At 42.0% G+C, this 22,964-nt stretch overlaps 1 protein-coding gene across 13 annotated transcripts in view; it reads left to right on the forward strand.

The window, feature by feature from the left end:
* LOC115084076 (sodium channel protein type 5 subunit alpha-like) overlaps positions 1-22,964 on the forward strand; it is a 1,049,386-nt gene that overhangs the window by 227,352 nt on the left and 799,070 nt on the right. For all 13 annotated transcript variants that reach the window (XM_029588401.1, XM_029588411.1, XM_029588408.1 and 10 more), the window contains exon 7: positions 7,104-7,337. In XM_029588401.1, coding sequence (XP_029444261.1) covers positions 7,104-7,337 — 234 coding nt within the window. The remainder of the gene's footprint in view (positions 1-7,103; positions 7,338-22,964) is intronic.

Genomic DNA, 22,964 nt, shown 5'->3' on the forward strand with positions numbered 1-22,964 from the left:
AAAAAAAGGTTATAAAGGCATGGCACAGGCCCCTTCCCAGTCCCACCCTTTGGTCCAAATGTTCCCCTTGGCATCTGGACTTCTCTTGCCTCCAAGCCCCCTTTAGCTTCCAAATTGTCTATCCCATCTCCCTGATCTTCCCGTGGTAATATCTCTTAAATCCTGGTGGTCTAGTAGGCCTGGAGTGCCCTTAGCCTCTGGGCCCTGCACCATCCATGAAAAAATGGCACTGGCCAGCTTGGTTTTAATCTAATGCCCCATCGTGTGGCTAGCTGGCACCATTTTTTCAGGGATGGCACAAGACCCAGAGCATTGGGGTGCTCCATGGGCTACTAGGTCACCAGAGTTTAGCAGATAAGACTAATTAGGTAAGGGGAAGTCGGGATAGGGGGGTGAATTTGGATAAAGGTGCAAGGTTGTGAAGAAGAGGGCAGGGTCTGCTTTGTATGTCTAAAAACGTAAAACTTTTTTTTTTCTGGCATTGAGTTCTTCTCTAGAGGCAGCAATGGAACGGGACGGGAGGGTTTCAGAAGCCCCCTGGGGCTTTTTGTACATTTTGGGATGGGGGTGCTTGGTCCCTTTGATAAGATGGCAGCCCCAGGTTGTGGAGCTGCCATGATGCAGAATTTCTCGGGCAACTAACCTGGGGTATTTTTCTATGCTGTATTTTACTGCCGAGGAAAATACCATGGGGTTTCTTAAGCTGCAGTACCAATTACCGTAGCATAATAAATCCTGTGGTACTTTCCTCCGTCGGGGAAAATACTGCTGCTTAGTTGGGGTGTGCATGACAAAAGATTTTGTGTCATGATGTGTAATATAACTTGGAGGAAATTTTCCATATCGTTTAGGTTTATCCCAATTTTTTTTTATTTTTAGGCTTTGGAAATAGTGTGTACTATTCAGAAAAAGTGCACACTAGTTTTTAAATAGTGCACACTAAAAATGATAGATGGAAAACACAAAATTATGCGTTTTCTTCTATCATTTTATTTTGAAAACAATATGAAACGACATAGGCAGTGTTATTTACTTTGCCTATATCATGTCGTACAAATGCACATGTCTGTTGCTTAGTAAATGACCCCCTAAATTTGTACTTGAGAGTGAAGAGACTTGCCCCAGATCACAAGGAATCACAAGGACTTGCCCCAGATCACAAGGAATATCAACAGTTATGGTGTAAAACTGAGCTTCTTGAGTGACACTTTTAAAATGCTATTCACTAAAGGGTGTTAAGCTTCTATTAATGCTGTGTTAAAAGCAGTTTACAGTGCCCAGCAACACATTTCCGTTTTTATTACCGCCATCCTAAAAAGCCATCCATGTCCTCAGATCTCCCTCTTGGGTCTGGATAGGGCTGCTAAAGTTCAAGCCACTCCTCTCTCCCTTCCTGGACGGTAACCCTGCCTCTCTGGAGATCCTCATGCTAGAGAGCACAGCCCGCTCTCCCCCACCATAGCTGGAGATTCCCACCCACTAGAGAGAGCATGCCTGTACTGGAAACCACATTCCCACTAGAGAGAGAACACATATTTATTGGATACTCCTTCCTTTTGGAAAGAACACCCCTCCCCACTGGGCCGAACATCTAATCCAATGGAGATTCCCTTGCTGGTGAGAGCACCGTCCCCACTGGAGCCTGCCCTTGAAAGGTAACAAGAGGATCCAAGCCCAAGTGTACCTCCTTTAACCTCAGACCCTCCCCAACATTTTCTCCTCCTCCCACCTACCTCATCTGAAGTAGCTGAAAGGGTCTTTGGCATGGGAGCAACGCTTCACTGACTCCAGCCACACTCACTTGAGATGCCAGATGGTGTTGGCTGATCTCAGAGGGCGTGGGCAGGAGGGAGTAGGGATTGTTTCTGGACCAAAGACCTCTTCAGTCACTTCAGATGGGATAGGCAGGGATGGGGGATAATGGCAGAGGATCAGAAGTGTGGAAAGAGGGACATTGGGGCTCAGAATTCCTTGATACCTGTTGGGGTTGGGGCATGGCTTCAGGAGGGGGAGGGGGTGCAGTCTCCAATAAGATGTCTCCATCAAGTGGGATGCACTCTTTAGTGAGGGTCTCCATCCGAGGGACTGCACCGTCCACAAGGACTCTTTATGTACCTGGGAAGGGGGTGTTTGGATGCTAGATGGCAATTTATAAACAATGGAAGGTAACTTCAGGTTACATTCAGCCGTTTATGGAGGTGGGGTGATCAGGGCTGAGACATTAACAAGTGTTTTAGCTTGCTGCTTCTCAACAAATGTAAACTCTTCTTCTAGACGTATGGTTCACATTTTGTGTTATCACAATCACATGGTTTAATACAGTTTCTATTAAGACATAAGGCTGGCCATACTGGGTCAGACCAAAGGTCCAGCAAGCCCAGTATCCTATTTCCAACAGTGGCCAAACCAGATCACAAGTAACTGGCAGGATCCCAAGATATAGATAAATTCCAAGCTGCTTATCCCAAGAGTAAGCAGTAGCAACTCTACCATATTTATTTATTTATTTAAAAAGTTTTGTATACCGCAAATTGGACATTGACATGATCGTCTAAGTGGTTTACAACTAAAACATACATAGTTAAAAGTAACAATTTAAAAAACAGTACAACAAATCTCTAAACAATTACATTTGTTTATGCTAAAAACCTTAAATAATGGTTAATGGACTTTTTTCCAGGAACTTGTCCAAACCTTTTTTAAATGCAGCTACACTAATAGCTTTCACCATGTCCTCTAGCAATGAATTCCAGAGGTAAATTTTCGCTGTTAAAAAAAAAATTATCTTATTAGTTTTAAATGTATTACCTAGAAACTTCATTTGTGTCCCCTGGTCTTTGTATTTTTTCAAAATTGTAAACAACTACAATTACTTGTTCCATTCCACTTAATATTTTATAGACCTCTATCATATCTTTCCTCAGCCATCTCTTCTCCAAGCTGAAGAGTCCTAACCTCTCTAGTTTTTCTTCATAAGTGAGTTGTTCTATCCCCTTTTATCATTTTGATCACCCTTCTCTGTACCTTTTCTAATTCTGCTAAATCTTTCTTGAGATGTGGTCACCAGAACTGTACCCTATACTCAAGATGAGGTCGCACCATGGAGTGATACAGAGGACATATGATAGTCTCTGTTTTAGTCTCCATTCCTTTCCTAACAATCCCTAGCATTCTATTTGCTTTCTTGGCTGCTGCTGCACACTAAGCAGAAGATTTCAACGTATTTTCAATGATATACCTAGATCCTTTTTCTGAGGGGTGACTCCTAATGTGGAACCTTGCATTATGTAGCTATAATTTGGGTTACTTTCTACTTTGCATTTATCCACATTAAATTTCATTAGCCATTTGCTTGCCCAGTCTACCAGTTTTGCAATGTTCTCTTGAAATTTCTCACAATACTCTGCAATTTTGTATCATCGATAAATTTGATCACCTCACTTGTTGTTCCCATTTCCAGGTTGTTCATACATATATTCAAAAGCAATAGTCCTAGAACAGATCCCCACTATTCACCTTTTTCCATTGGGAAAATTTACTATTTAGTCCTACTCTCTTCCTTTTAACTATTTGGCAAACCACAATAGGACACTTCCCCTATCCCATAACTTTTTAATTTCCTAATGCTTTCTGGAAACCCAGATACACTTTATCAAATAGCTCCTCGCTCCCTCCGAGCAGCCTCGGAGGGAGCGGAGGCAGGCTCCGCGGCTCGGCGCGCGCAGGCTGCCGATTTTGCGCAGCCTTGCGCGCGCCGACCCCGGATTTTATAAGATACGCGCGGCTACGCGCGTATCTTATAAAGTACGCACGCGCGTACTTTTTAAAGATCTACCTCAGCATTTTCTTTAAATGGTCCATTTGAACCTGGGGTGATACAATCCACTCCCCCTCCTATCCAGCACCCTTAATATATTAATGGCAAACTCATCTTCTATCAGAAACTGTTCTCTACCTTAGAAAATATTTTGATGTCCCCAGCACCCCTACTCCACCCTGCCCGAGGGCAGTATGAGGGTCATCAGAGGTAGGAGCATTGCCCAGTTATTCTTGCCTCACCAGCCCCATACTCCTTAAGTCTTTGTCCTGCAAAGACTGCCCTTAGTTGGTGGGACTAAGGGTGGATAAAACTTTTTCTTAGGTTGGGAGGAGAGGAGAGATAAGGATGGGGGAGATCCCCCTTATACCACTAATGAAGGCAGGTTCCCCCAAACTTCATTAAAGACGATACTTCCCAACTCCCCTCCTGCTCCTACTGAATGTTTCCTTTACCATTCCAGAGGATCTCAATCTTCATCGACAGGAGGACTACGAGAGCTCGCCCGCCAGCTCTATATTAATCCGCTGAACAAGACTGCCAAATGGTGCTACCACCTGGTACGCTATGGCACCTTAGTATAATCGGTTTTACCCATGCAGAAAATCCTTAGATTTCAGTCCTTGTTTTTTTTTTTAGAAAAATGGAATATGTGGCCTCATAATTATTGAATCCCATACAGACATTCCAGGGGCAAAAGAGGAATTAGCTTTTCAGTTCTATAAGTCAATATATTTCTTTACCCGCAGTGATGAAACATGAAACCCTGTGTACTCAAGATGCAGTTATCTGCTGCGATTTATTGCCAACATCTGGTGAAGATGATCCATATCAAACTTAACAGTAGCAATTGCAGTAGCAATTAAAATCCAGTAGAAGGATTGAAGAGTGGTAGTTGGGATTTTTCTTTTTCTGTGCTTGAGATTGCATGATTTTATTTTATGTTTTCTTGTTTGAAGCTGAATAATCTTGTTTCTGTCCACAACAGGTGTTGCTGTGTTATACTAATCTTTGCTAATATGAAACACAATTTAAAGTGTTGGAAATGCATATCAGTGAATTAATGTAAGGGTTGGATATGGGTTGGGATGTAATTGCCAAAATTTCTTTATTTTTGTTCTTGAGGGAAGTCTGTTCAGTTCATAACCTCAGTTTTCCCTTTTGACCTAGATACAAATACCTTTATTTTTTGAGACAGGAAAGAGTGGGTAAAAGGTATTGTTAGTACTGAACAGTTAAAGAAGAATTAATTATATGGGCAGTTGAAATGGTGTAGACTTGGTAGTACATTGTCAATGTCAAATTTGCTTTCTTACAATATGATTAATATATTTTTAGAAATCCTATTTATTTTATAATAATCTGTCATTTTCCTGCAATTTTTAAATTCTTGTATGTACCATTTGTGCTTTTTCCTCAACCTTGTAGGTGCCGTATGCCCCAGATTTGATGACCTTCGGAGTGAGGAAACCCACCCCTTTGGGTGAGTTTCCTCACTATGAGGGTCATCAAATGTTCAAAAGAGAGCACTGTTCTGTTCGTACGTCTCACATTGAATGTCAAAGTGGCCCCTAACCCCCTACACTAATACCTAAACCTCACCTCGAGTTCCTAGGTGGGCCTCCCATAGAGATAAAAATACGTATCTACGGTGATAGCATTATGGCTAGTCTCTCTCTCTCTCTCTCTCATCCCCCCCAGTGTTTGTATGTAGGAAATGGCACTTATCTCAAAGTGCAAAAAAGTTATCACGGTAATTAAGCTCTTCGCATAGGTATTAGTGCAAATTGCGATAAAGTGCCTTTTCCTATCGCATTCAATATTTACTGCATTTTGATAAATCCAGGCCTAAAATCGGTGTTAAAGCTGTGCGATAGGGCTTGCAAAACGGTAAACCCAGCCTGCCCCTAACTCTTCTTTTTCGGATTTGCATCGCACCATACGATATGGTGCTATCGCATGCGATAAGGCCTTCACGCTTGCGAAAATGCCTTACAGCATTTTGATAAATGAGGGGGTTAGCTGGATAAGTACCAAAATTCAGCCATATCTGGATAAACTTATCTGGCTAACTCTTAGATAGCTGGGTATATTCAGTGGTGCGGCCATGCCGCTAAATATCCCAGAAAAGTTAGCTGGATAACTTGCTCAGCTGGATAGCGGCTAAATATCAACCACTTAAGAATAATACAAATAGCTGCTTGCTAGAAATCAGCCAAATAAAACAATCATTGACTGAGAAGATTCCTCCAGGAAGAGAGAAATACAAAAGGCAATCATGAGAGGAAGTGCCCATAAAATATAGCACTGGGAATTATTTTTTTCTCAAACTTCACAGCCAGATTATTATAATAATAATGGCATAACTTTATTATTTTCAACTTGAAAACTAGTAGAAAGTTTCTTATTCCTGGATTTTAAGGCTGCAAAGGGCAAATAAAAATGGGCAGGGTATGGAACATCAAGTAACTTAAAGCTGATATACTTTATAAGTGTATATTTGGAAATATAATTCAAAAATATGGGGGTCTACATTAATGCAGAACCACTCATCTATAACTGGCTTCCCACTATTCCCTAAAATGACGGTTGACTGGTAGTGAAAAATGAACATTTATGTACAGACAAATTTAAGAAACATTTTGCCAAAAGCATTTTCAATTTACTTGCTCTGCACCATTTGTGTTCTACTAAGAACATTTTTTGACTTACTCTTTCTCTCTTACTCAATACGAAAGTGAGAGAGAAGAAAAGTTACTCTTATATGCATGCAGCATATATGATGAATGTTATGAAAATGTTTTTTTTAATACCACTGTTTTCTCTCTGCTCCTTAAAAGCAACAGAAAACCAGTACTGTCTCTCTGAATAAAGATATGATGGACCTTATTAAAAAATAAATTAGCCTCATTCAGTGCCTATAGGAAAAAAACCTGTTATTGAATAAGGTCATATATCTGTAAAGCTGTTATTCATCATCAAATTATTCTTAGGTTGGAACATAAGAATTAGTATCATGTAGAAGGCTTATTCCAGGGATGGTGTATCTTTGAGCCACATGCGTAAAGCAGCCTTCATTTCCAATTCTACTGAACTGAAGAGGCACAGCTCTCAAATGCAAATGAATGAAATCCTACTAACATTGCCAGGCACTAACCTAGTTATTTGAAACATTTGCTATCACGTCAGATTACTTTTTTTTTTTTTTTAGGGTGGATGAATAAATCTGAAATTAGGCATATGGTTCACTTACTGGCTTATAACATCTCGAATTTTGTCTTCCTAGGACTGAAGACCATTGTAGGTGCACTTATCCAGTCTGTTAAGAAACTTGCTGATGTGATGATCCTGACCGTTTTCTGCTTGAGTGTCTTTGCCCTCATAGGCCTTCAGCTCTTCATGGGCCATTTGCAACAGAAATGTGTCAGAAACTTTACCGCTATGAATATATCCAATGCTAGCGACTTCTACGGGGACAATGACACCTTGAAATACTATGAACAATTCATCAATGATGAAAGTAGGTGCCTTATCTGTTCTGCTCTAATGTAGATAGACTAAGAGCAATTATCAAAGCAATCTAGCTGTGTTTTAAAAAAAAAAAAAAAAAAAAAAAGGGATTTGCACAGCTAAATTGCCTTATTTGAAAATTATCTGCGTCGTTGTGAGTAAATATCTGTGTATGGTTTTCCAGCCAAAATCTTCCTGCAGGAAAAAGGAAGGTGCAAAGTCCGTGAGTACATTGTTCCCCTGGCCACAAAATTCAAGGGTGCAATGTATCTGCAGATTTTGGAGCTAGGTGGGCGTTGATGAAAATTGCTCTCTCCGAAACTGCATTCATGCTGCATTTAAATTATGCAAGGGGAGAAGTTCATAGTTTAGCTACAGTCTTTAGAAGGGCATACAGGAGGAGAACTGTTTTGGATGCTGTCTATCCTATAAAAGAAATAGCAATAAAAACATTGATACTACCAACTGTATATTCCGTATTTCTTTTAATAGCTAGGATAAGAAACTTTCTTCTTATACACCTTCCTAAAAGTATTCTGTGGGTGAGTGAACAACAGCAAAATAAATGTCGTTATCGCCATCATTATCAGTATAGCTGGAGGAAATATTTTTGTGATGGGAAGGATTGATTTTGGTGGTTTTATCTGTTGGTTAACTTAGAAACAGAAGTGAGCAGAATTTTGAAAATAAAATTGCATCAGTTGTTTGCATTCAATTTGTTTCCATTGTTTTATCGGTGTCTCTGTTTCTGCTGTGCTGTTGTGTGTCGTATAATAAGTTGATATGTACTGGGAAAGCTGATTTTGACTGCATAGGAAATTTATTCTGTGTGGTTAGGGCCACCAGACTCAGAATTCAGAAGAGATTCTTCTTTCAGGGCAAAGGAATAGTTGTGGCTATTTAAGAGTTTTAAAACTAGGATAGTATCTCTGTAACCTTGGGTTTCAGATCCTGGCTCTTCCACTGATCCTCTGTGTTTGATCATTATGTTCACGTCTCATTCCTTCCTTTAATGTAGAATGATGATAATATTGCAATTGCTAAAAACTGAAGGTACACATTTTTACATCAGACCACGTTCACTATAGACCTCCACATGCACAAAATCCAGGGTAGCAATTTAGAGCTTTGTGTATCATCAATGAGATAAATGTGCATATTTGACGTCTTACATAGTGTGCCTGTTGTGTGGGGGTCCACTTTTTTTTTAATTCATTGTTTATAACTGAGGGCCTGATTTTAAAAAGCATTTACTCAAGTAAGTGGGCTTTTGAAAATTGCTACAATAGCAGTTACTTTTATGCACGTAGCTCCTTTTGAAAATGACCCCCTAACTGTTTAATAGATATATATTGTGGAAGTAAATAAACTTACTAAAATGTTTAATGAAATTATTGAGGAAATGGTTTCTGAATGCCTTTGCGGTATGGAAAGCTTTACCACAGTTGGTATGCTTTAGTAGTAGAAGCCTGATGTTATAACTTGCGCGTGCAGGGTGCTCACATGTTATAAAATTGGGGGTCAGCGCGCGCAAGGGGGCGCACACTTGTACATTCTATGCGGCCTTCATCATTTCCCTCCCAGTCCGCTCCAATTTCGGAACAGACTGAGAGGGAACTTCCCAACCCCCTACACTAACCTCCCTTCCCCTTCCCCTAACCTACCTGCCCCCTAGCCCTAACCTAGTCCCCCCCCCCCCCCCCCCAAACTTTATCTGACCTTTTGTGCCTGCCTCGGGGCAGGTGCAGGTTGTGTGCGCCGGCACGCAATCCACCGGCACAGCGGTAAATGGCCACTGTACCGGGGGCCTTTAGCCATGCCCCTGCCCCCGGACCGCCCCGCCCTGCCCCCTCCCTGCCCCTTCCCCGCCCCTTCCCTGAAGCCCCGGGACTTAGACATGCGTGGCCAGGCCTTTGAAAATAGGCCCAGTGCTTGTAAGGGCACCTCGCGTGTAGATATTTTAAAATCTGGCCCAAAGAGACTATGAGGGCAGTTTGTTTTCTGGCTCTATAAAGGGTCTTCCCTGCACAATTAACAGCATTTCTCCCAAGTGTCTCAGTTTAATATGTATAACATTAATAGAAACATAACATAGAAATGATAGCAGAAAAGGACCAAATGGTCCATCCAGTCTGCCCAGCAAGCTTAAGGTAGTAACTGTGCAGGTTACTTCCATGTTTCTGTTAAGGATAATAATTGCCGCTCTGTGCAGTTACCCCCAAGCCTTATGATACCCATAAACATTTCAGCTAGCAACAATTTTTTTACTGGGCAATGAGTTTTCTTGAAAATTCAGACCGTGTTGCTGGATGTGCTTTGCTTATGGACTTGGCCATAGAAGCAGTCCTGTGCCTTTTCCCTTCTGTCTGCTTATCAATACCCGACTATAGAAATCGAGCCCTTTTGGACTGTATCCACTTCCCCTTTTCCTTTGCCATTGAAGTGGGGGGAGCAGTGTTGCAGTTGCATTAAAAATGAGAGAGGACTATTCAAACTAGCACTTGTAAACCATTTCTCAAAGTGACCATCATATGAAGCAGATAACTCAAAAGATGCCGCATGCTTCAATCACCGGGTGGCATGTTGTAGGAGGCAGGGGGATCCCATCCTGTCCAGCCAAAAAAAAAGGGCCCTGCAGCCACCGGGGGATGCCACACCGCCCAGCGGCAGAGGTGGAAGAGGCCTGTGGCAACCGGGTGCGCACACCCAGTGGGGGGGCGATGACGGCCAAGAGGAGGAGGAAGGCAATGAGGCCCCATCCCATTGGTGGCTGAAATGAAGAAGAAGGGCATATTTTGTCCTGCTAAATCTGAATTTAACCAGTCACAACTGCCTTTTAAATATTGACCCCCTCTGTATATTGCACTCATGTTGCTTCCACAACACAATGCGTCAATGGTAGTTTTCCTTTAAAAACAATCTTGTATTTTCAAATAAACAATGAGATGTGTGTGTTCCTAATGTAATTACAGAAATTTGGGATAATAGTATTTAGTTACACGTCTTGTCTGCACTACCTTGAATTATGCACTTATAAATAATACACCCACCCTCTAGGATCTAATTGCTTGACGGGAAACCTAATCTATACTAATGTAATATCCGAGGCATTTTGTCAAGAATGGAACAGTTTTAGCTCTCGTTCTAATGTTTTAAGGGCCATTTCATATAAATCAAATAAAAGGGTATGTAGTCTTGAAACAAACCCCACATACCTGATCTCATTGTACAGTTTAATAAATAAATGCCCTTATTGTTTTTAGGTAATTATTAAATGAGTATATTTTCTAAGTGAAATTGCAGACTGCAGTATGCGTTCATGGAAACATGGATTTCTTTTCTTAACACGTGCACACACCTTACATATGCTGTTCGCTTACCTTGTCTTGTGTTTTATTTACTTAAATTATCTGTCCGCTGTCATATATTATTCTTTCCTTGTATGCAGCCCTGTTTATTGTTCAAAAGTGCAGCGTATGAATGTGTGTTTGCCGTGCATTCGGGAGGCACTCTTTCGATTTCGTCTCATATTGCTCACGGCTGAAGAGCAGTGTTACTTAGGGGGCAGGAGATAGTGTGTCCTGCTCCCTGGGACTGCGCTGGGAGCTGGTAACTGTATACCTTTTTTAACCTTGTTTCTTGAATCCTTTTCCCCATTACTTAAGACCTGCTGTGCATTTGAGGTTTTAAGGATTTGGGGGTAACATTTCAAAGGATTAGGCACCTTTAATGCACTTGGTAAAAAAAAATAGTTCACCAGCCTAAAGCAGCCATATCCAAGTAAGCGGATTTTTTAATCCCCAGAAAGTGCACCCATACCTTCAAAACACGCCTACTAACTATTTATTTATTTATTTATTTATTTATTTAGGTTCTTTTAATATACCGATGCTCAAGACAGGTCTTATCGTACCGGTTTACAAAAAACAAGGGGAAACCAGTAAACATAGGAAGCGAAAAAGTTACATTAAAACAGGGAGATCAAACATGGCTTTTGAAGAATAAGAAAGATTAACAATTTCTATTCTAAATGTATAGAAGAGACTATCAGCAGGGAGCAGTTGCTTTGCTGATGAACTTAAATACATATATACATTGCAATGTTAATATACAAGGGCGGTTCTAGAATAGCGGATACTTAATGTAGCTGCGAGAGGACATCTACCAGGGGGTAGAGGTCCTTACAGGTACCATAGATTTCTTCAGCAATAGGCTTGGGCGGAGCCAAGTTTTCAGTTTTTTTCTGAAAGTAAGATGACAATGTTCCTGGCGTATGTCTGGTGGGAGAGAATTCCAGTGATATGGTCCTGCTGTGGATAGCGCTCTTTTATCGATGGAGTTATGTTTAGTGGAGCTGCTGGGAGCTACTTTTGGAGCTACTTTTGTCCACATAGGAAAAGTAGCTGGAGCTACTTTTGTCCACATAGGAAAAAGGCTTTTTGGGTGGTGCGTGGGGTGGGGGAGAGATGAGGGGCAGGGGGCAGCGGGGAAGAATGTTTATAAAAGTGTGTTTGGAAACTACAAGTGTACATTTCATTTTGAAAAATGTGCATGCATGGTAGGCATGTCATCAATGCAGTATCGTTCAAACCTGTATAAGTGTGTATTTTTATCTTCAGAAGCTGATACTCAAGTACAGTGTATATGGAGCTGCTGTGAGTTGAGCTTCTGTGCGGAGAAGTAATCATGATGATGATTTTCCTTGTTTAATGAAAAAGGTTAGGGCTCTCAGCTTGGAGAAGAGGATGACCAAGAGGGGCTATGATAAAGGTTTATGAAATCATGAGTATTGTGGAACAAGTCTATAGGGAATAGTAATGTACTTTTTCAAAAGACAACTGGGACTAGGATTCACTCCTTCAGATGAATTAGGTGATCAGTGGGGGAGGGGAGGGTAAGAGAGGATATCAGCTTGGTGGGGTTGTGTAAGAGTATTACGAGTGGGTGTAAAAATGGGTAGGGGATCGTAAGAAAGGATGGGGTTGAGTGAGCAGCCAAAAAGGAGATTAAAAGATCAGTGTTGGCTGTGTGAAAGTGAGGGAATCTGCTCTGGGGTGCATGTATCGTACGAGAGAAAGGACTGGGGACAGGGAGAGGGAGATAAGCGTGAATTTATAGGGGTTGGGGGGAGGACTGAAGTGGTGTGGGGTTGGGGGGTCCCTGCCTTATACATAATTTGAGCTAGACCAAAGGCGGAAGTGAAATAAGTGGGGAGGGTAATGGGAGGAAAGAGCCAGGTTGATAGGGGATACACCCTTCAAACATGCATATAATATTGTATATAAGTTGATTTTTTATATCGTATATTGTTTTGTATATACCTTGGTACAAAGTTCTTTCTCCTTATACCCTAACGTATTATTTTATTAGCTGTGTTATATTTTCCACTCTGCCTTGCTTTAAATCTTGTTGTCTCTCTCTTCCCCGTCCCCGCTTCTGTTTTTTGTATTTTCCATCTGACAGTTCCAATGTAAACCGGTATGATGTTGTACACTAATGTCGGTATATAAAAGCTATAAAATAAATAAATACACCCTCTACATTTCCTCTCTATGATTTGGATTCCCCTTCCCTGATTCTCCTCTTCCTACCCTCTCCCTCCTCACTCCCATCATGAATACCTCTTCCTCCTCCTAATTTCCTTGATCACAGATCTTCCTTTCTCAATTCTGGATCCTTCCTCTCCTAATCTCACATTCTGCACCCTCACCCCCTTCTCTTCTCTAATCTGAGACCTCTCTCTCTTCCTCCTCCTGCCTTGGAGTCCAAGCAAGAACTGCTGAGGGCAGGTCGTTCCACCAAATACACATTGGGGGTCTATCTAACTTGCTATTTTATTTGCGGAGGGGTGTATGAAAGAGCTTTAAAGTATAATATTTTCTGTTTGGTAGTATGATCAAGCTTTCAATTGTATTTTCTGTTTGGGAGTGTGATAGAGCTTTGAAGTGTATTATTTGCTGCTGGCAAGTATGTTGAAGCTTTGAAAGCATAAGGGTAGATTTGAAAACATTGCGCGTGCACGCGCTACCTGGCGTGCACACATGGATGCACGATTTTATAACCCGGCATGTGCTGACCTGGCATTTTATAAAATGCGCGTCAGCGCGCGCATATTATAAAATCATGCATCCATGTGTGCGTGCGTTCAAGGGGGGGAGAATAATTCTGCACGTTTGCGCGGACTGGGAGGGAACTTCCCAACCCCCTAGCCTAACCTCCCTTCTCCTTCCCCTTCCCCTATCCTGTCCTCCCCCTATTCCTAGAAAACAAAGAGGTAGGCGATCTATAATAGCCGTCAGGTAAACACAAAGGAATAGATGCCTTGATCTTTTTCAATAGAGACGTGTTCATAAAAATGCCCGACTCAGGCCGAGTTTCGCAGCTCAACAGCTGCTGCCTCAGGGGCTCAAACACTCCGAAATCATGAATAAAATACAGTAGTGTAGTATCATCCAATGAGCAATGATTGTGTATCAGCAATGTAAGACAACTTGCAAACCAGCATTCAAGGTGTCATCTCTGCCGGCCATCCAGTGCTCCTACCATGTGACAGGGTCCGGCCAATGGCACGGATACCCTGTCACATGGTAAGGGCAAAGGGCCATCGGCGCCATTTTGATTAGTGGCAGCCGACAGCCCGGGAGCGGGAAGACGGCCCGGAGCGGGAGATCGCTCCCGGGACCCCCACTGGACTACCAGGTACCTGTAAAAGGTTTTTGGGGGTGTCGGGAGGGTGGGGGAAGCTAAGGGGTTAGTTTTAAAGGGTCGGGGTGGGTTTAGGGGTTATTTTTGTGTGCCATTTTTCCCGCCGTCCCCCAAAACGATAAGGGAACCCCCACGATCAATTTTCAATCGTCCGAAGCCCGATTCACATCCCTAATGCACATAGAAGTAAATAATACTCACAATAGGTATATGATGCTGGGTTCCATATTAGCCATTACTACCCAAGAAAAGGACCTTGGGATCTTTGTGGAGAACACGATGAAATCTTCAGTTCAGTTTTCAATGTCAGCAAAAAAGCAAATGAATTGTTAGGAATTGTGGACATCACACCTCCAAAAGGTTATAACAGAACTAGAAAAAGTACAGAGAAGGGCAACAAATATGTTTAGGGGGATGAATCGGTTCCCTTATGAAAAAAGGCTAAACAGGTTAGGGCTCTTCAGTTTGAAGAGGAGACAACTTAGAAAGGTTAGGATAGAGGTTTGTAGCATTATGTGTGACATAGAACAGGTTAATAGTGAACGGTTATTTTCACTATAAAATATTACAAGGGTTGGGGGACATTCCCTGAAAGTACAACTTGCAGATTTAAAACCAGGTAATGAGGTTAGCAGAAGTATAACTGAGTTTTTAAAAAGATTTCGACAAGTTTCTGGAGGGGCAGGGCCATAAAGAATCATTAGTCAGACAGACTTTGGTTTCTCCATCTCTTCAGTTTTAGGGAAAGCAATATGAAATAGACTTTCATTTACTGGGTACATCCAGGCAACCCGGACTGGCCACTCTCAGGGACAGAATTCTAGGCTCAACGGAGCATGGCGTTTCTTGTGCTCTTATGTCCTTATCCTCCCTCCTTGTACTCCATGCCCGATCCAAGATTCTTCTTTCTCTCTGATCATCCTTTTCCTCCCATATGCCAGATCCTCTCTCCTTTACTCTCTGATCCACTTTCACTCTCATTCCTTTCACTCTCATTCCACTCTCATTTCCTCTCATTTCACTCATTCCTGAGAGCTTCTCTTCCTTTGTGCTTATCCATCTTCTCCCTCCTCCTAGTTGCAGTCCTGTTTTCCTCCCCACACTGATTCATGAAAACTTTTCCCCTTCCCCTGCACAAGCCCCCAACCCTCTAAAAGCAGAAAATAAATGGACTAGGCACATAAGAGAGGTTAAAAATCGATTGTATTTGTATAATAAAAAAGTGTATATTATTAATCTGTAAACTATGCAAATTTATGCAAATTTGCCACCGAATTGCTGTAGATTTTCCCAACCTTTGCTGTAGATTATGGCCTTGACTTGCTGTGCAAACAGGAAGGGGTGGGACTGTGGATATAGTTTTCTTGTAAAGCATGGTGGCCTGAGCTGAAACCTTGAGTTTGGTAATTTTGTGATGACGACCACTAACCCATAGACTGCATCAAAAGATGCACCAATAATGTTTTGGTTTTTTCCTAGCGAATAAATCCTTATTAAAGACATGAGATGGCTCATACTTCAATCAGTATTCCTTTTCCCTAATGAGAAAAGATAGATTGTAAAATCACCAAAATAACACTGCAATGTCACTTTTAATGCATTCAGTTGATGGCATAACTAACCTCTACATGATGAAAGCTGTTCTAGTTTAAGCTGTAAAATAAATAAACCATTACTTAATACTTATTCTGAATCACATTATCCATCCAATGTTCTACAGAGCATATATATGCCTGAAAATTCTCACTCTGTCAACTCTGGCTTTTTTTGTTTCCTGTAATCTCTTTTTAATGGTACATACATTCATAACATTTTATGCATGACCTCTCCTTGCACCTTTCCCAACTCCCTCTTCAGACCAGTTTTTTCAGGACTGGGAGCTTTAGGCATGCTTGAAGCATTATTTTAGATGCTATATTTCTCTTGTTGATACACCAAAAACAAAACTCTCCACCTTCTTTCAATATTACTAAAATGAACTCTCCACCCTCTTTCAATTTTACTAAAATGAACCAAATTCGATATACAAAAAGGGGAGGGCAATAAGACAGTTTAAAAATGTTTGTTTGATGCCGTTGATTTACAGACATAACAGTTCAGTGCATTACTGAGTGTTGATGGCAGACAATTTCACATAAAGACTATACACACACGAGAGGTTGGCAGTTGATGATTTTAGAAATAATGGCCCTGATCACCCGGAAGGTGTATTTTAAGATTTTTTTGATACATTTTCAATAATGTAATGAACTCTTTGTATATCGAATTTGGTTCATTTTAGTAATATTTAAAGAGAGTATGGATTTAATTATATTTCTCTCTTGAGCACAGTAAAACTCAGGTGTAGTTGTGAGTATTTGATATCACTGAAAAAAAAGGAGTGGAGGAGTGGAAGATTTATTCAGAATAGAGGTATAAAAGGTAGTAAACCCTAAAATGAACAGGCACTGCTTCTTTTTTTTTTTTTAACATTTATGTCTGTAATTCATGCTGTACTGTCAAAAGTTGATGCCTTTTAGAAAGAATTGCAAATATTATACTGGTTTTCTGTATTTTTATTATTTTAATTATAAAAATGAATACCAGTTATAATGACATTTATTCCAATGTAGCCATGTGAAAATTAAAGACTCCTGAGAAAAAGTCATGGGCTAGGAGACAATCCTATTGTGGTTTGCAAATTGGTTAAAAGATAGAAAACAGAGAATAAAACTAAACGGTCAGTTTGTCAGTGAGAAGGGTAAAACAGTAGAGTGCCTCAGCAAACTGTACTGGAACCGGAGTTTTTAAAATATATTTATAGGAGGTTGAGAGAGAGGAAAGTGAGGGTGTCAGTGGTCTTACTGAGGGTGCAGAAGCCTGTCGGCCCCGATGGGAGGTTCAGCTGAGCCCAATTGACTGACTGACGTCACTGCGGTGAGACACACGGGGCTTGAAAAACTGCTCTGCTACAATTGTGATTGAGGTCGAGAGAGAGAAAAGCAAGGGTGTCAGCGGCCTTACCAGGGGTGCAGAAGCCTATCGGCCCTGACGGGAGGTTCAGCTGAGCCCAATTGACTGATTGACATCACTGCAGTGAGACGCACGTGGCTTGAAAAACTACCTCAGTGCGGTGCGCGGCTGCCACCGTCACGCTGTCTAAGCTGCGCGCGCCAAAGGGGCACTTGCAGCTTTTTTCAACTTTCTTCAGATTTCGCCAGATTTTGCCTATTTAATGAGTTGCTGAAATTTATTATATACAGTCTCTCTCTACTTTGATGTGAATCAGACCTTCTCTCTGATTGCCTCCAATTTGTGTTGGACCCAAGGTAAATTAGAAAACTAGTTCGTGCTGCACCCTTTAACAAGTTTTTTTGATGCCACATTCAACACGGAAGAGAAGGGCTAGGGAACGTCTGGCCTCGGACGCAACCGAAACTGCCTCTAAACTTGGCCCAATGGATGCTCATGTGCGACGTGGAATGCAAATAGGGGATGAGTGTTCGCTAAGTGCCAGGAGGGGAGAAGAAGAGCCCTCCACCACTTCTGAACTATTAACATCACTCTCCCCAGGAGTGAGGTCTCCTCCGGTGAACCCAGCTGAAAAACCTTTGCAAATTCCAGGAGACTTGACCCCAACCGAAGTGGTGGGAGATCAGTCTCCCACGAGGCAAGGTGGTTTGCAGGATGAAATCTCAGCAAATAGAAACATCTTGGGAACTGGACAAATTCCCATCGGAGCTATAGAAGTGGGACTTGGGGTAAGAGAAGTGGAATTATCAGCTATTACGTTTAAACCTCTAGTCAAACCACAAACATTTTCTTTGGAACTTATATGGGATGCTATCAATGAAGTAAATAATAATATGGGAGATCAACTAGTTGTAATATCTAAGGCTGTTGGTATGACTAAGAAGAATGTAGAATTGTTAGAAACTGAAAATTAAAACAAAGAATGAATTGTTTAAGGTAAGAGAGGAATTGGAGAAAGTTAGAGAAGTACAGTTAATGGCAATAAAGGAGAATTCTATATTACAGGCAAAGATAGAAAAACTGGAAAATTTGGCTAGAAATAGAAACATACGTTGTATAAACTTCCTGAAAATTCCCACTTCGACAACAGAACAATTGTGGAGGAGGTTTTTGAAAGAAAATTTAAATATTGTGGAGGCTACTTTGCCTATAATTTCAAAAATATTTTACCTACCCCCAATGAAAAAATCCTTAGTGACAAGGGAAGAGGGAAATATGCAACTAGTAGAACTTCAACATAAACAACCAACTCAAGAAAAATGTTAAATGTTACAGATTTCCTTGAGCAATCAGATTCAGACATAGCCGAGCCAGCTACATTGATGCTAGAAACTGACAGAGATTGGGATTTAAAGAAATTTTTTGCAAATAGAAAATGTTTTTCTATTTGCAAAACTTTTCCAGATTTAATTCCACTTACTCAAAAACGTAGAAAACAATTTCTTCTGTGAAAAGCACAAATTCTACAAATGGGAATGTACTTTATATTGAATATCCTTGTAAGTGCATTATAAAAAGTGAGGGTAGTACTTATGCATTTCTACAACCAGAGCATTTGGCTCAGTTTATAGAGAATAGAATTAAACCCACTATTAGTTCTACCCCGAAGCCCACATAACATGGCTCATAGGATGAGAATTGACCTCTCAATTTAATTTTAGCATTCCTGTTTGTTGAGAATTTAATTTATGCATAACAGTTTTATTTTGGAATTGTGTACCTTGGATTCAAGTAGTGGGCTAAACACAGATAATAAATGTATTAATATATATAGATGGTGAACCTTCTTTTGATTACGGATATGTTTCCTTACAGGAACATGTGATATACGGATCTATTTAGAATTTTAGATTAAGAAATTGTCTTTGTATCTGTGAATTTTCAAGTTGTTATTACTCGAACTGTAATAAATGTAAAATTGTTATAAAATAAAAATATAAATATATATATTTATAAATGGTTTGGGAAGGGGAATAATGAGGTGAGGTGACTAGGCAGACAATACAAGATTATCCCAAGTGGATTGTGAAAAATTGCAGGAGGACTTGCAACACTTTAAGACCAGGCATCCAAATGGCAGTTGAAATTTAATGTGGACAAATGCAAAGTGATACACATGAGGAAAAATAACCCATGCTCTAGTTACATGATGTTAAGTTCTATATTAGGCGTTCTCACCCAGGTAAAGGATTTGGGCATCACAGTAGAAAATACTTTGAAATCCTCAGCTCAGTGTGTGGCAGCCATCAAAAAAGCAAACAGAATGTTAGGAATTATTAGGAAAGGAATAGAAAATAAAATGGAGAATGTCATCATAACGCTATTGCTCCATGGTGAGAGTATTCCTGGAGTACTTTCTGGACACCGCTTCTCAAAAACGATTCGGGATGGGAAGAAGAACACTTTTTGTTTTGGTTTTCATTTTGTTTTGGGGGGTTTGACTTGCTGAGGCTTCAGTCTGCATAGGCCTAGCCCATGGTAGGTCGCCATGACCTCAGCCTATACCGTATGCAAAGCCTAGGCTTTAAGGCCAGGACTTGGGCCCTGGCCTTACGCCATGACCCATTCTGGAGACTGGGTCCTGGCGTCGGGGTTCGGCCCGGATACAGGCCCAATGCTGGGACCTGACCCGGAGCCTGGATCGTGACATCTGAGCTTTGGCCCAGGCTTGATGCTGTTGCCCAGGGTGGAAACCAGGTCCTGACATCGAGGCTTCAGCCCACACCCAGGCCCAATGCCAGGACCCGATCCAGAGGCCAGGTCCTGATGCCTGAACCTTGGCCTAGGCCAGTGCATGGGCCCAGGCCCAAGCCGCAGTATGGTCAGAGACTGGGTCCTGATGCCAGGGCCTCTGCCTGGACCCATGCCCGAAACCGGGACCCAGCTTAGGCCAAGGCCCGACACCTGGGCCTTGGCCTAAGCTGGGTCCAGGGCCCAGGCTTAATGCTGGGACCCAACCAGAGGTTGGGTCCCAATGCCGGCGCCTCAGCGCGGACCTAGGCCCAAGGCCAGGTCCTGATGCCTGGGTCTTGGCCCAGGCATCAGGCCCAGTCCTTGGAGCCCCTCTTCTTTGTCTTCTTTCTTCGGTCTTGAAAGCCAAATGATGCTATCCACTGGGGTCGTGCTAGAATTAATTGAGTCTGGCATATTCACCCCAGTGGATGGCGCCATTTCAAAATGACGCCATCCGCTGGGGTGAGTGTGCCGAAGTTAATTAAGTCCGATGCGACTCCAGTGGGCAGCATCATTTGGCTTTAATACACTGAAGAAAGAAGATGAAGAAGAGGAGCTCCCAGGCCTGTGCTCTGAGGTCTGGGCCTGACCCTGGGCTGAAGCCCAGGCAACAGGACCCGGTCTCTGGGATGAGGCTCTGGTGTTGGGCCTGGGTCCGGGCCTAGGCCCTGGGGTCAGTACCCAGCCTCCGGGTTGGTTTGCGGCGTCGGGACTGGGTCCAGGCTGAGGTTGCAACTTCAAGACCTGGTTTCTGGACCAGGTCACAGTTTTGGGGTGGGCTCGGTCCCCAGCCTAGGCTGAGGACCAGGCATCGGAACCTGGTCTCTGGGTTGGTTCCCGGCATCAGGCCTGGGCCTAGAACGCGATGCTGGATTGCCATAGCAGGTATGTTTTTTACATTTTTGGGGTCTCACTCAAGTTCTGGACATTAGTCCTGGGTATCAGCCAAGACCCCAGCATCGTGCTCTAACCTAGACCATGGTTCATGCGTCAGGCACAGCATATGCCTATGCCATGCCCCAGCCTCAGGCCTAAGCCTAGGCCCATGCCCCAGGATTGTGCTGTGGGCTAGGGTGAGACCCTTGCTTTGGGTCTCAGCCTATTCCACAGGCGAGACCCCAGCTTTAGGCCTGGACCTAGGCCCAAAACATCAATTTTGTTTTCAAAACAAAATGTGAAAACCAACATTTTGTCAGATTTTCAATCATTTCACTTTGATAATGAAATAGGAAATTTTGTCTAATTTCTTATTTCATTTCTCCCCAATGCTTATCTGTAAAAAAAGAGGTATAGTTACATTGGAAAAGGAAAAGAGAGGAGTAACCAAAATGATAAAAGGGATCAAACAGCTCCCTTACGAGGGAAAAGTAAGGCGGTTAGGGCTGTTCAGCTTGGAGAAGAGACAGTTGAGTGGGGATATGATAAGAGATCTATAAAATCTTGAGTGGAATAGAATGGATAAATGTAAATCATTTATTTTTTCTTTCAAAAAAATGCAAAGGCTAGGGGACACTCCTTGAAGTTAAAATTAGTACAATCAAAACAAATCAGAGAAAATTCTTTTTCACTCAATGCAGAATTAAGCTCTGGAATTTATTACCGGAGGATGTGGTTAAGGCAGATAGCATAGCTGGGTTTAAAAAACGGACAAGTTGCTGGAGGAGAAATCCATAAACAGTTATTAACCAAGTAGTCATAGGAATAGCCACTACTTATCATTGCGTGATAGGAGCATGGGATTTATTTACTCTAGGATCCTGCCAGGTACTTGTGACTGGGATTGGCCACTGTTGGAGATAAGGTGCTGGGCTTGTTGGATCCTTCGTCTGACCTGGTATGGCAATTCTTATATTCTTATGTAAAGTGACTTGCTGAAATCAGTCACATCAGTTAGTGATGGGTTTAAAACCCGAGTCCTCGCCTTCCAGTTGGTACTCTAAGCATAGACCTTATCTCCCATTCTTTTGAATACCACATCAGCTATGTGGTGGCTCTGAATTCATCTTAGATTACTGTGTAATGGGTATGTAACTTGAGGCCTCCTTTTCTTCCAACCAGAAAAAATGAAAGATAAGATGTATATATCTTTGCCTCTGACTCATTGCAAAAGTGTCTGACCATTTCAAGAAGCCTGGGCTAAAAGAAACGAAATATAGTTCTCCTCTGACTGCCCATCTAAACTATTCTTATATATAAATGCAATATGGCCGCACATAGATCTACGATAGAATTTTATAACCTGTATCTATCATGTACGTGCATATTTTAAAATACACATATCTCTAACTCACAACATATGTGTGCATGTATGCTTATGTGTGAATACATGCAGTGCATTGAACACACATACTTTTACTACTTATTAAAAAAAATATACGCACGTATATTTTATGAGAAAAAATAAATTAGGACAAGCGTAAGATATGATTTACACATGTAAGTATATTTTAAAACATGCACGCGTAACTGAAATTACCAGTTTGCCAATTACTCCACCAATTTGTCTAGTCCTTGTCCAGGGCATTGAGACCCTCCTGTTTCTTCAACCTGTTTCTCCCAGTTTACCCAGACTTCCTACACAGTAAACAAATCTGATATCAATTATACAAGACAATTAGCAGGTGTAAAAGTTACGCGAGTCATAAGTGTCTTTTAGAATAGCAACTTACGCACGTAATTGTTGGCTCCGTGACGGAACACCCCTGGACCACCCCTTTTTTACACACATATATGTGCGTGGGAAACGTAACGTACGCGTGTACTCTTCTCGCAATTTTGTATGCCTCTGCTTGAGTTGATAAACAGCTAAATCTTTTTTCCTTTCCCAGCTTCAAATATCAGTTCTTAAACTGGCCCGGTCACATGCATAAATCCCCGGGACGCGTGTATGTCCCGGGGCTTTGGAGAGTGGGCAGGCAGGGGGCGGGGAGTGGGCAGGGCTGTCCGGGGGTGGGGGGGGGGGGATGGGGCAGGACTAGAGGCCCTCGGCACAGCAGTCATTTGGGGGGAGGGGGTTAGGTTAGGGTTAGGGGGTGGGAAGGCTAGGGGAAGGAATAGGAAGGTCAGGCTAGGGGGTAGGGAACGGGGGAAGGCCACGGGTGTTGGCGTGCTCAAGTTGCACAACTGTGCACCCCCTTGCGGGCGCTGACCCCTGATTTTATAACGTGCGCACCTGCGCGCGCATGCT

Source organism: Rhinatrema bivittatum, chromosome 2 (assembly GCF_901001135.1).
Source record: "Rhinatrema bivittatum chromosome 2, aRhiBiv1.1, whole genome shotgun sequence".
NCBI lineage: Eukaryota > Metazoa > Chordata > Amphibia > Gymnophiona > Rhinatrematidae > Rhinatrema > Rhinatrema bivittatum.